Here is a 15,212-nt window from a genome sequence, read left to right on the forward strand (position 1 = left end):
ACAAATTAATATACTTTAAGACCCTGTCTTATTTTGGGGGAAACAGGTTACAATAATATAGGGAAAATGAAAGCCAAGAGGAAAAGAGGAAAACGTTAAACAAGGTACGCTAGATGGTTTGACTGGAGAAAACCATGCTTTCAATCTGCAAGACCTGAACAGGACTATTAATGATAGGACTGTCTAGAGTTCATTAGTTTGTAGGAGCACTGTGAACCTGAAGTGATTTGACAGGATTAACAGCAACATGTCTCAGTCAAGAACTAATGAATTAAACAGAAGTCACAAGGAAGAGTACAGTGGTGCCTCGCAAGACGAATTTAATTTGTTCCGTGGTTAATGTTGTCTTGCGAAATGCGTTTTCCCATAGGAATGCATTAAAATCTAATTAATGCATTTCTATGGGCAAAAAAAGTCAGAACAAAGCCAAATTTGGTTTACAAAGGTTTCTTTAAGTGCTCTTTAAAGCCATACATATTGTGCAGATGATTTCCAAAATTTCAATCAAAAAACTTTAACTTTCTAAACATCATAGAAAAACATTTAAAAATCAGCAAACATGAGGCAGGAATAAAAAACGGAAAACATTTGTCTTGCGAAGCATGGCCATTGGAACATTTGTCTTGTGAGTCATCAACCCCCTTTGCCAAAACCATTTGTCTTGCGAGTTTTTTGTCCTGTGAGGCTTTTGTTTTGTGAGGCACCACTGTATCTTTAAAAAAAAATGACTTGCCAGTCCAACATTGCACTAGGACCTAAATAAATAATACCCACAAATTAATCTAGAAAGGGGGGTGAGGATAGTGGACATGAAGTATTATCTGGCTTCTGTGCAAAAAATGGAGGGCATAAAGGATTACAAATCTGGATGAAATAGTGCAAAAGCAAAGATTTATTTTGCTTTTTTTGACTTAGAACTTTCTGCTGAGTGAATTAATGCCGCATGCATGTTGCCATTAACAGCTTTAGCTGTTCAGGCAAACACTCCTGTTGATCCTGAGCAGAAGTAATCTGTTGTATGAGCTGGTGCTGAATTAGTCTGAGGGGACATCTTCTCTACCTAGAACTCTTGTTATTTTTAAAGGAAGTGTGCATTCTCCAAAGCCAGCCATACCATTAGGCAGAGCGAAGTGAATGCCTCAGGCAAGAGCTGTGGGCTCTTGTGACAGAAAATAGTTAGTCCCTAATTTATTATTATTTTATATTTACTGCTAAGCACGGGATATGTGTTTGTGGAATTTTCTGCCAAACTAACTGGGCTGTTTTGGGTTACTCTGCACTTTGATTTGGATGACTGCCTGGAGTGGGGGCAGGAGGCTCCATGTGCGGCTTGGTGTCAGAGCAACAAGTCTTGGTTCTAGTTGGCCCTGACGCCCTTGCAAAGCATGTCTCAGTGTCACAACAAGAGCAGAACAATCTAAGAATGATGCGTTGATCCACGTCTGAGAGATTAGAGCTGATTTGGAATGTATAAACTGTCTTTTTGTTGTAAAGAAATTACAACATTAGACAGGAAAACAAATATACCAATTTGCACAAACTGTTTATTAAAACATAAAGCATGAGAACACACGTATCAATAGGATCTGAAACAGCAGTAACTAAAATAAAAAAGTAACAGCAGTATTCATTCATTTATTGCTAAATGCTTCTACAGTATTTGTAGAAGGCTATGGTCTTAAAGCATTTTCATTATCTTTCAAATGATCTCTGAATTCATTTTTAGAAGCTCATAATGCAAAATGCATGACTACTGTGCTGCAGTAATAACACTTTAAATACTAATTGGAAGACCTGGTGGCAAAAACAGGCAGTACTACCCCCTAATATTATCTGGTTTTCTCTATATTACTTTCACATAAATAAGCAGAACTGTTGGCTCTTTATGTTAATTTCTCCCACTTCAAAAAGAAAGAAAGACTTCTCTGTAAATTGAGAACATAAACAGAATTAGCAGTTAAGAATAAGAGACTTCTGTCAGGGTTTGTCAACTCTCAGAGAAAATTAAACAGTATTTGGCATTCAGATCCAGCCACTGCAGGTAGCATTGTAATTAATGGACTGAACAAGACTTTAGAGGCATATTTTGCTCAATTAACCCTAGGAAATTTAACATGTCTCCTTTTTATATTTTTACCAAAAATATATATTTTCTAAAAAAATCTTTCTGTGACAGATTTCGTCCCTAAGGCATTACCGGCAACAGAGCAAAGTCAGCCCGAGCAGACACCCAGCAAAACAGAGGTAGTCCAAGAAACACCAGCACTTAATATTGCTGCAAAGAATTCATCAGAGGTAAGCCATAAACTGCCTTAGAGGTAAGCCATAAACTGCCTTTAGAGGTAACAAATGGCTGAACACAATATTTAATTGAGTGTTTGGGTGATCTCCTCCCCCCCAATATCTTGCAAATAATAAAATGTAAGCTGTACAGTAGTTCTATAGTAATTTACCTGGGAATAGACTTGAGTTGTTTTCTGAATTGCAAGTGTTATTTCTGTTTCCCTTTCATGTTTTTCAGCTTTGTTTTTCTTCCTTCTTTCTCATGTGTTAATTTGACTAAGGGCACATTGCCTTCTGGGGACTTATGATGCTACCATAGGTGAAAGTGTGTCTTGCTCGTATGTCTAAATACCACTGGTTCAGATAAAAAACCAAAATGTTAAAGAATTTTAGGATTTCTATGTTAGATTTACATCTATAAAAATTATATTTATGGACTTGACGATAATACAGGGTTGGATACAGTGCATAGGCACTAAGTGGTCCAAAATTTAAATATATTGGGCCAAAGATAGAAATAATTCAGCCACACTCCCACGAAAGTGTTTTGTCCAAAAATGAGATTCATTTTATTCTAGCAAAAAGAGAGAGAGAAAAGAAAAGCAATGGTAAAGCTTTTTCAGGCTGGAGATCTTTTGCTCACTTATAACTCCACAACAAGTGAGTTTCCTAGAGATTTCTGAGGCTAGAAGAATGGCACACTTTGGAACCTGTTTACCCACAATCAGGATCAACGTGTGGCTTCAAACTGGGAGTCAGCCACACCGGACTAGGAACTAAAAATTTTGGACTTGATGACTCTTGGAAGCCTTTCAAGCTCCTTCATCATTTGAACAGTGTTGTATATGGCTAACAGCTGAGTGCAGGTGATCAGATTTACAAATGGGCAGCACACTATTCAGATTGTGGAAACAGGCTGATTTAGGAAAATGAGAAGCCCTTAGTAACAGATAAATAAGGAAGAGATTATAGATTTTTCCTCCTGTCCGGGCTTCCCCTGCACAGGTTATGCAAACTATTATTTGATTTACAATGGACTAAAATCCTGATAAATTATTCCAGTCGGTACTATTTGATATGATAAATACTAGCTTGAATATATTCTGTATAATTGATCTTTGGGTTTGAATCTGTGTGGGAAAGTCGGATATATCTGTAGGTGTATGTAGTTATTCAAAACTACAGTTGACTCTCTGCTTACAACATTTGTGGGGGTTTTTTTGATAGTAGATGGTATGTCCTGCTCATGTGAAAAGCTTGTATTTGTGTCTGTGACTGGCAGCCTGTTGATTGGCTATACTGGGTGAGCCAGAAGACTGAGTCAGCTGACTCAGTGTGGCACATGGGTTGTGGATCAAAAGGAATGTGCTTGTTGCTAAGTTCAGATGGTCACATTCAGTTTTGAGCATTTTCTTATAAGTTGCATGAAGGTTTCTAAAACCATGTACTCTATCTGTGTTCTATTTATTTTTATTTTTGTGAAAATTCTTATCTTATTTAAGGCATATAAAATATTTTTACTAGTGAAATCCCAATTTATAACATTACACATATTGGAAAAAAGAACTCAACTTGTGACTGCTTGCTTTCCTACCATCTTTGAGGGGTCAATTAGGTCTTAAGTACAGGTGTTTACTGTAGAACAGCATCTGTTTCCCCCTATAATAGAATTCCTTTAGTCATTTCCTTTATAAATAGAATACAACATGATCAAAGCTTTTGAGATGTTGTAATTTTCATTCTTCAGCTTCAAAATCGTAGAACACTGGTAATGTCAGGTAATTGTCAAGCATCCAATTACTTTCGCTCAAGTTTTTTTTTTAAAAAAATCTACAACTCAAGTTTTTCAAAAGTCACAGATATGACATATTTTGACTGTTCAATTGCTGAAGTCCTTGAAGTTATGTTTAAGGTTATAACTGCATTTATTATTTCTTCACTACCTCCTTCCCTCTATCCTTTCAGCATGCAGTTGATAACAACAGCTTTGGACAGTTTTTGAAGTTGTAGCTGTGTTAGTCTGTGCATGCGCAAGAGACAAGAAACAAAATGAAAGAAAAACAAAAAATAAAGAAGACAAAAACGTTGTGGCACCTTAAAGATTATTTTAATGTGAGTTTTCAGACCCCTTCCTTCAGACTCAAGAATTAAAAACTTTAGTGTTTTTATCTTCTTCATTTTTTCCTCTTTTTTTTGGTTTTGTTTCTTGTCTGATAAGCTTTGGACAGGGCAGGCTCTTTTCAGGACCCAGCCCCAATCCTCTGAAGCTTCTCCTTTAATTAATTTGCACATGCCAGCCTGTCTCTTCTGTTGAGAAGGAGCTCTGTATGATAAGTGCTGATCCAAAACTCACCTCTTGGGGTTGTTGGTAGCTTCAGGGTTGGACAAAGTCGTGGGCACCTTTTCTGGCAGTAATCATTCTTCCCTGGGCTGTCCTGTCCGATCTGTTATGGGATTTAAAACTGTTTGCTGGCCATCGCAAAATTCTCTTTTGTTCCCGAGGGGTGAAGACCTAGCAACGGTGTCAGTTGAGGATGGAGCAGGTGGCCAAGACAGCGGTGACAGCAGCTAAACAGGCAATGGTGAGGGGTGGTAATGTGTGGGGTGCATGGAAGAAGGAAAGTTCAGAAGAGAAGTAGCACAGAGAAGCTGCACAGAAGACTATGGGGAGGGCCTAAAAAGAGGGAAGGGGGCAAGAAGCTGCAGAAGCAACAATTGAAGAAGAAGAGGAGGAGGAGGAGGAGGAGTGGCTGGAAGCAATCAAGTGACAGAATATGAAAAATATATAGTGAAGATGTATACCAAATAATAAGAAGAATAGGTAAATACCTTTAAGGAGCAAGGTGGTCAGTTGCAAAACACACACATACACACACACGTAAACAAACAATCAACGTTTTAAAAGGCCACCATCAGGCTCACTGATAAAACCTAATAATGTCATACATGTTATTGTTGTGTGAGGTCTTAGCAAATGAAACAGTAGCACACCAAGTAGCACAGTAAATCCTGCCAGTATTTCCTAGTTGGAAAAATGATGGGAGATAAACTGAATTCATTGTGTTTCCTTTCTTGTAACGGAGACTTTGGTCCTGAGTGGAATTTCCTCCTTTCCTCTTGTTTTCAATTTTCATACTTTATACTTACTACTTATTTGAAATTCCTCACTCTTTCAAGTCACTGTGGTTGACTAATTAAACATCACTTTAATTGCCATTAATGTTAACATTTACTCAGATAATGTAGTGTGTCATAATACTTGAAATGATGCATTTATTTTTCATTTCATAAATAAGAAATTAGCATAATGTCTGCCAGCAAGGAAGTGACTTTCTTTGTGTCTTTCTCAGTGGTTGCATGATCATGGGCTTATCTGACTCTGTTTCCTGCAGGTTTGAGATGTGATGAACTGCTTTGATAACATTTTAGTTTATCTGTCACATGAAAGGTTGAGGTATGTGTGGCTAGAGCTGGTGATGGACAAGTCATTTTCTTTTGGCCATCCCTTTCTCTTTCCCTGCCAGCTTTTCTCTTTCCTGTTCTCTCTTTCCTGCCCTCTTCCTCTTTTCTTCCCATTATGCAGCAAGGGTGAGGAGTATGCATCTCTCCAGATGTTGGCTGAATTGCATGTTCCATCTACCTTAACCAGTATAGCGAATCATATGGAATCTGAAAGACCACATGGTCTCAGTCTCTAGTACTTTATTTTTTTTTTTGCTCATAGTGCATATGGTATTTCATATAGTCTATATATTTCAAAGACGTGAATAATTGCTACTACTTCCTCAGCTACTACAAAGGACTGCACTCTTTCCTTAGGGACACCATTGATGACAAATACAGGATCACCCTTTGCTGTAAATATGACTGACCGTAGGGTGAACTGATACATTCAGCATTCGATGTTGTAAAAAGGATGAAAAATATGCACTGGGGGATTGATTTGGATGAAGGGGATGCAAATCAACCCACATTAGATCTTCCTCAGATCCACTTGTAGTTACCAATAACCCCATTACCCCTGCAAGTTCCTGATTCATATGGCAAAGCACCTTAAAGTACTATATCGCCATGAGGAGTTACAGAATGAAGATCCTGTCTTATTGCTGTTTCATACTCAAAGCAACACTCTTATGACACTACCATTGTTTGCTTTTCTGTTAAGGAGCATAAAATCAACATAGCACAGATCTCTACTTCTGTCACCTCCTGCAACCTAGAAAACTTACAGGATGGGTCTTGCTACTTTTTGTCAAAACATCCATACCTTATTCATTTATTGTTACCTCCTCTGCTGAGAATAAATCATCTTCCACTCCATCTGACAAGAAGGGCCACTGTATGGATCGGTTGGGCCACAAAGACTACTGAGAAGCCACACTGGGTCTTAAAGCAGCAAACCAGAAACTTAACTCAGCTGTTACCAGCTCTTTCAGGGGAATAAGCTGGCTATTCTAATAATCTGTCCAATTATAAAAGGGACGTTGTGGGTTTTTTCTTTAAAGAAAGCAGACTGTCTCCCATTGACAAATCACTTTGGCTTGGCACATTGTGGAATATTCTTCAAAGAATCTTATAGGAACTGGTATTTTGATGCAACACTTGTGGTTTTGCTCCATGCACTATTACACAATGATTGCACAAGTCCTCAGGATGTTTTGACCATCCTAGTCTCATTTTTTTAGATGAAAAGTTAGCAGCTGTAAGTACTGTTCATCACATCAGAGTATTACCGTAGTCTTCCCAGCTGACAGAAATCATGTAGCTCCTATTGATATCAACCACCACCTTTGAACAACTCACACACTCAACCCTTTCTCATCCAAGGGGTTATCCATCTCTCACCAGTCCAAGTAATCCTTATATAAATGCAAGCCCACCAACTCCAAACAATCTTTTGACTTGCTTTTCCCTTTTGGTACCTTGCGTAACACCAGTCAACCGCACCTAGCACGTAGCTGCTTTGGGGACCTTTGTGTCAGATTGATGACTCCTTTCTATCATTCAGTGTAGCAATTGGATAGAATTTGATTGCCTTTCCCCAGAGGGAGATGTCTGCTGCATTTTGCTATCCACAGCTCTGCTACAAGAAATCATTATTTTATGTAAGAAAGCCTTCAAATGAATGCTTCCCAGTGTCCAAAGGATACTACTCTTAGCATTTTCTAGTACTAAAATGGGCCGGATGTCTCTGAACAAATCTTCAGCTTGCAAAGTATTAACACATATATACAGCCACAAACTACAGAGGCTTCCACATGATGAATGTCATTGATTTTCTTCTTCTCATGTAGGAAGACAACTGGTTTGCCATGATCAATTTGTGGCATACTTGGTTTTATGCCACAATTACCCATCACTTCACAAATACTTTTGTTTTGCCTTCAGCAATGGCCACTATCAATTTTGGGTCTATATACTGTCACTGTTCATCCTACCTACATCCTCAAACGTCTTGAATTCATGGCATCCACTATTGAGGTTCTCTGTTTTGTGAGGCTCTGTAGGAGATAATTGTCTCATACAACACTACAATCCAGTCATCAACTTGAAATGACTTTGACTCAAAGTATTTCATTCAGTGGTTGTTGTGGGTTTTTCGGGCTCTTTGGCCATGTTCTGAAGGTTGTTCTTCCTAATGTTTCACCAGTCTCTGTGGCAAGCACAGAGTGCTGTCCTCTGAAGATGCTGGCGAAACGTTAGGAAGAAAAACCTCCAGAACACGGCCAAAGAGCCCAAAAAACCCACAACAACCATTAGATCCTGGCCGTGAAAGCCTTCGCGAATACATATTTCATTCAGTCTTACTTTCCCTTTGGTGATGGACTTTTCCTGCCCTCCCTGTTCTTCAGTACATCATTTGCCCTTCCAGCCTAATCTCTGATGGTAATGACATGCATGTCCAACAATGGTTGGGGAGGGCACTGCTTCATTACTGTACTACAAGATGATGGACTCCAAGAGAGGCTCAACACAATATCAACTTCCTAGAGTTCTTGGCAGTTTTCAAGATCTGTCCACTACTTGCTGGCCATGTAGAATCCCACTACAGCATGTTTACACCAACAAAAAAGACAGAATTCATTCCAAAACTCTCCTGGACTTTACATTCCAAAACATTTTGCTAGTGGCAGTGACATGCAAAACAAACAACCCAGCAAACTTACTTCTCAGATCCTATCAAAGCATACGCGAGTAGAACTTCACCACCACCTGCTCAGGAGTCTATTCAGGTTGCAGGGATGACTTCAGATCATTGTATTTACTTCAACTTTGAATAGGTAACTCCATGGTACTGCAGCTGAGCTGCAACAGACCCCACTCTCCTTGTTCCCTGGCACTAGAAATACCTTTACATATTTCTACCCTTCTTTCTACTCACAAAAGTAATCTACAACATTCACAGAGAATGCCCATGCAGCATTCTCATAACCCTGTGATGGCCCCATCCATCAAACATAGTTCCATTTCCTCCTCAGGTTGTGTTATCAAGTATTCTTTGATTTAGTGATGTCTTCGGAGAATCAGGGTCAGTTCTTCATTCTGACATCCTCATGCTCTAAACTCATTGCATGGAGGAGCTGACCCTTGATAGGTCAAATTATTCAAGATGCAAGAAACTGTAGATTACAGCCATAAATGACAAGCATTTTGGTCCCTTTCCATGGATCATGCTTTGATTCAGGCAACTGTTTGCTTTATCAAATTCTATGCCTTCTATTATCCATGTTGGCCAAAAGTTATTTTCCTCTTCCATTAAAGTTTATCTAGCTGCATTATCAACCTCAGTAGCTGCACATTCCACACAATAACTTTTGTTCTTCATGCTCTCAAGGGATCAGAAAGTTCGTATGCAGAATGGCACACCAATGCTTGACCCTTGTAACATTAACCCTCTTTAGCATCTCTCCTAAATCCTTGTATAACTTGCAACCCCCCCCCCCTGCTTCCCCATTGAACTGCTGGACATTGCGCCTTTGAACTTGCTAATGTTCAAGTAGATTTTATTGTGGTCATTACTGCAGAATACTATGTGGAAGAACTCTGTGCGTCACACTTGGACCAACCATATTTAACTTGGTACCCAAAGTTATTCTCCAACATAACAGCATGTTCCTGCTGAAGTACTGTATTTTTCCATGTATAACATGCCCCACTCTTTTCTAACCCAAAATTAAGAAATCTAAGCGGGATTTAGCAAGTGTAGGGGGAAAGGAATCAAAACACTGCAGGATCGCTTTGATTCCTGCTTTCTCCTCCAGTTGTTTTTGTTATCTCCTCAGCTTACTTCCATGTATAAGACGACCCTCAATTTTTAGTCTAAAGATTTTAGACAAAAGTATAGTCTTATACACTGAAAAATACAGTATGTTGCAGTCTTTCTTCTCTTACAAACCATTGTTTTTTCATCCTTTGCCTCCAATCCTCAACACGACTGCAAAAATCTTTATACTGTATATGCTAATATACAGTCATTCTGCAAGACCAGTGGCCACTTTCACTGCCTTTGAGCCTAGGGCTTCTGCATTGCACTGTGTCATGCAGAGAGTTTATCTCTACCATTAACACTGTCAGCTTGATGCCAGATAAATGCATCTTTGGGGAGAATTGTTCTTTCTGTGGTGCTCCAGTGAGTTCAGGTGCCCACCCATGGTCTTCTTGCAGCCCTGCTCTAAATATAGTTGCACAGAGACCATGAAGAAAAACAGGTTGCTTACCTTTATAATTTGTTCTTTGAGTAGTCATCTGTGTATTCACATGATCTGCCCTTCCTCCCCTCCTCAGCACTTGTTGGCACATGGTGCTCTGCTGGTGTGTTGTCTGATTTTTGAAGTCCACTGATACATGCACTAAAGATAGGAGCAGCAGGGTTATCACTAAGCTCAATCTAGGTTTCAAATGGTGGTTCTGCATGACTACAGATCCATATTAGTGAATGCACAAATGACTGCTTGAAGAACGAACCTTATAGGTAAGCAGTCTGTTTTTCCCTTGATACAGACCTTCTTCTAAATATACCCATCTGTTCAGCTGCCTTGTTCATGTTTTTTTTTCTGCAACACCCTTCCCCAATTTAAAAATAGCAATGGCTCTCATTAATTCCCTGTCCTTGTGCACTTTGCTTTTTTCATAGTAGAAGCTGTAAAACTTAAACAATTAAATGACGTGTTCTACAGTGTCATTTAATTATGTACGTACCTATATGCAAACATGTTTTCACTGAGGGGTGATGAAGTAACTGGTTTAGGAATGATCTTTGGATATAATGATGTATAAATAACAAGGAGGAAGAAAATTACTTTTCTTATCCTGTTCTGTCTGTAAAATATCAAATATGATTCTCTCAGTCCAGTAAATATGTTAGTCTTAATCCTTGTTTTCCCTCAAGTCTAATATTATGTTCCCTCAACCCCCCGCTTCCTAGTCAAAATTCACAGTGTTGATCCCTTAATCGCTGTGCTAATACCTAAATACCTACCAACCTTTAGCTTTATTTTTTCATAAACATATTCCCCATTGCTTGTAGATATACTATCTATATCCCAATAAGAAAATAATTAAATTCGTTATTGAGTAGTAAATGTATTGTTCAAATAGTAAATGTGTCACTTAAGTTAATCCACTTGTGCTTTATTTCTTTCCAATGACTACTCATCAAGGGCAACTGCAAACTTCTGTGGAAACAAATCCCAGAATATATATAGCACAAGTTTAATAAGAGGTACAAATAATTACTGTATACCAATATAATTATGCAGGGACGAATAATTGTATCAGTGAGATCTTTTGCCCAGAGAGGACACAAAATGACAGGCAATGTGATCCAAACTTGAAGATACACTAGGTGTATTAGCTTGGAATGGGTAGAATTTTTGCACATAGTGCCACAACTCCTGTGCTGGCTGAGATCAGCTGGCCAAAGAACTGAAAAACAGATAGAGAGGAAGAACAGCTGAGTTATTCCAGATCTAGACCCTGCTTACAATGTCCATTCTCACAACATCTCTGTGATCAGAAAGTGATGTCGGGTCAAGATGGCATGTGAAGGGGTTTTGTGCAATCAGGTTGCATCAAACTTACAACAGTTTGCAAGGTATGTGAGATATTTAAGGAGTGATTTTACAAGTGCCATCCTATTGCAAGTTTCCATGGCAAAATGGGGATTTTAACCCAGGTTTCTTGAGTCCTAGTTTGTCACTCTGTCCACAACACCAAATGGGTCAGGATAGTCTTAAGTAATTTCCATTTTATTTAGACTGGGAGTGGTCTAGGTCCAGCACAATCTTAGCTACTTAGCGTTCACTCAGCCAACCCTCAGTTATTTTGGCTCATTAGAATTGTGCCATTGATTTGTTAACAATTTTTAAAATGGTTAGCTTTCCTACTGATTACAGTAACATAGGATTTGTCTTGTATGCTTTTCTGAATCTATTACCACATATGGTAATTAAGCATTTTAAGCTAGTTTGAGCTGATTCTGCTAAAAATATTAATAATCACTTTCTTCTATGACAAAGACAGCAGCACTGTGTGATTTGACTCAGTAGAACAAATACTGACCTGAATACAAAACTTCTTTAAAACTTCTGCTCATTTTCTTAGCTTTGATCTTTTAATAATTACAGTTACTTGAACATTTAATGCATCAGCCAGACCCTCATATAAATATCATGAGCTTCCTTGTTACACAGAGATAATCAGCATATTTTCTATAGACTGAACTGGGAAAGCAATTAATGCAGAGACAAGAGTAATACTGGAGTGGCATATGCCCTGAAGTGAGTACAGTAATATGTGTCCCTATATCCCTAAACTTGAGAACTTTTTTTTGTTCTTTTAAATAAAGGGTGGTGGTGGGTTCTGTACAGCTTTCTCCTTTTACCTTCCATCCTCTTTCTCTTGAGTGATGTCTCTCTCCTTCTGTGTATCTGTTTTAATCTACTTCAAACACATCCTAAAAGATCATATGATTGTATTTCAGTCTGACACTGTGCCAGCATCCATATGTCAAATCAGGATTATTACTTACATCAAAGTGATGCCAACTTCTTGGGGTTATTTGACATGGCAAAAAAGGCAGGACAGTTTTGAGAATTCTGATTTCCACTTAAGCTATTTCCCTTGGCTCAAATATCCAAACAATAAAAATTAACATGTTGCTTTTGCCGTCAGTATACAGTACTTGATTCAGCTGCAAGCTGTAAGGTTTGCTGCAAAAGTTGTGGTTTAAACATCACGGAATACAGTTTGCCCTTTGCTGTACCTGTGGTTAAACTCTTTTTTTGTACAAGTTCAAGCACTTTTCCTGACACCTGTTGTTTGTCTAGAATGTTTGTCTTTTGTAGAACAGGTCTTAGTTCATTAGCTTGCTTCAAGTGTAACTGTACATTCATTAATCTCTAAATATAAGAATACTATACATTCCCCACCATTTTAAACACTTACTAAAAAAGTGGAAAAACAACAAAATATCATCTGCTTCAAATGAAATAATTTTACTCCTGAATTGTAGTACTTGAGCATGTGAGACGTCATGGAAGACAGAAAACCTTGTAATTGTTATATTTTAAAACAGCCAATCAACATGATGTCTGGCCACAATATAAAGTATATGTTAGGAGCAGACCAAGAACAGTTTCACAGATGACTTTTCACATGTGTGTGTGTGTGTGTGTGTGTATATGTATATATATATATATGTATATGTATATGTATATATATGTATATATGTATGTATATATATATGTGTGTGTGTGTGTGTGTGTGTAACATATGCACCTGGCAAGAAGGGATTTTGCAAATGTATTCATTAAATAAACACATGTTTTGGGTTGCTGGGACATAGACTAAACATAGTACGAAACCTCTTATGCTCTTTGAAGAACTAAAAAAATGAGAAACAATGGTTCATCCTTCGGAGAGAAATCAGCATAACCTTTTTTACTTTGGCAAGCCAAGAATACATAGAAATGATGTTTTTAAATCAGACATATTTAGACCTTATTTCTTGTACCTATTTGCTGTCAATTCCTGTGAAATATTTTGGTATGTTTTATTTCTCTCTCTTTCTCCCCAGCTGAGAACACAAGAATATTGTCCTTCTGGGAGCTTAAAATCTTTATAGTTTTTCAATTGTTATGAGTCAAGAAGTGCATTGCAGTTTCAAACTGTTAGTACTGTACTATATAAGTCGGTTAACAGCAAAAGCCCCTATTTGCTCATCATTTTCTTCAAAACAGTCTAGAGAAATAGGCAATGTGGGCCTTTTGTATTTTTGAAGTAGTCTTTCAGTGTAAAAAGTTACTTGACCCTGGGAAATTATGTGGCTGTCTGGAAAAGAACTGGTTTGGAATAGCTGTCTTACTACAGTTTGGCTTGTGTTATTTGGAAGGGGAACAGATTTAGAGTAGACATCTAAATGTAAAAGGGAAAAAAATGATTTAGCTATTCCAGATGTTGCTTTGTTTTATGCAACTGTAAAACTGATGATGATGAGTGGGCTTTTTTCTTTGTATGCATTGCTGATGAAACCCAGTTTTATACCTGCTTTATATTATATGCTGGAGAGGGCTTGAAATTGTTTGGAATCAGTGATGTACTGAAAGAAAGTGAACAAAATGAAATTATCAGGACAAAACCCGAAATCCTATTCAGTTGTTACTAAAGTGTATAGAGAGCACATAGAATGAAGAGGTATGCGATAGCACTCCCCGCCTTTTTCTTGCTTCCCAGAAGCTAGTTCTCTGAAATGAGCATGATTCATGCAGGCTCCCATTATTAGAATGAAAAAACCAGGGGAGGAGCTCTGGCTAGAAATATGCCATTTTTTTTTCCAGACTTCAACTCCCAGAATTCTTCAAGAATTCCCCAGGTAGAATTCTGGAAATTCCAGCCACAAACCTATACCTACAGACACCTACATTTTACTCATGTGAACCAGAGCCTATCTCCAAGACTGCTTGACTGTCTCAGGCCTTTGTTCCGGTGGCGGATCACCCTGCTTTGGCTCATGTAGGAGGTTTTTTGCATACACCAATGGGAGCTGTTGGGAGGCAGAGCCAGAGAAACCAAAAGGGAGGGGTGAGTTTGAGTTTAGTTACTGTAGTTCAGTCAGTGAGAATCAGAGATGAGAGTCTGAAGTAGAAGTTAGTCTGTATTAGTTAGAGAGTGTGGCAGAGTTAGAAGTGTGGAACTTATAAAGGGCTAAGAGAGTTAAGTGTGAAACAAGTTATTTCTAATCTAATGAATACATTAAAGTCTGTGAAGAACCTGTTTAAGCGAACTGTAATCAATAAACCTGTGTTGTCCAACTTTATACTCAGCTTGGACCTCAATCTTTCTAATTAAAGGGTGTCAACAGAGGTCAACTGGTGGTAGCAGAAACGAGAGAATGTAGCATGAGCCCTTTGTTTGAGTGAAACAAGCAGAGACCACGTTTTTACAAAAGGAAGTGCTTCCTGTGAGTTATTGTCTACCTGCCCTTTAAATTCTATAAATGGTGCTTCCTAAAGACCTATGACACTCAGAAAACCCCATAATAACTTCCTTTTTTGTACATTAACAACAGGAAACACAGGCCTCAGACAGCTAAGTATTCTTGGAGGTAGACTCTGGTCCAGGTGAGTGAAATGTATGTGTCTATATACGGTATGTAGATCTGTGGGCCAGAACTCCCAGAATTCTGCCTGGGGAATTATTGGAGCATTCTGGGAACTGGAGTATGGAGGGCCTACATGGACAGAGCACTTTCCCTTTTGAGATAGCCACTTGCTGTGATGAAAGTGACATGGGAGGAGGTGTGCTTAGCACACTTTCTTTCATGACACGTGGTCTCCACATGCTTTAATAATTTCTCAATACGGCTAGAGATGCTATTGGTTAGGAAGACTCTTGTCCCACAGCAAAATATCAGCCTACAGTATTTTGAC

General features: G+C 38.4%; 1 protein-coding gene across 3 annotated transcripts in view; it reads left to right on the forward strand.

The window, feature by feature from the left end:
- The window catches only part of ENTHD1 (ENTH domain containing 1), a 193,937-nt gene that overhangs the window by 166,318 nt on the left and 12,407 nt on the right, over positions 1-15,212 (forward strand). For all 3 annotated transcript variants that reach the window (XM_073000141.2, XM_073000143.2, XM_078376143.1), the window contains one exon: positions 2,177-2,295. In XM_073000141.2, the coding sequence (XP_072856242.2) occupies positions 2,177-2,295 (119 nt within the window). The remainder of the gene's footprint in view (positions 1-2,176; positions 2,296-15,212) is intronic.

The sequence above is a fragment of the Pogona vitticeps genome, chromosome 5, assembly GCF_051106095.1.
Source record: "Pogona vitticeps strain Pit_001003342236 chromosome 5, PviZW2.1, whole genome shotgun sequence".
NCBI lineage: Eukaryota > Metazoa > Chordata > Lepidosauria > Squamata > Agamidae > Pogona > Pogona vitticeps.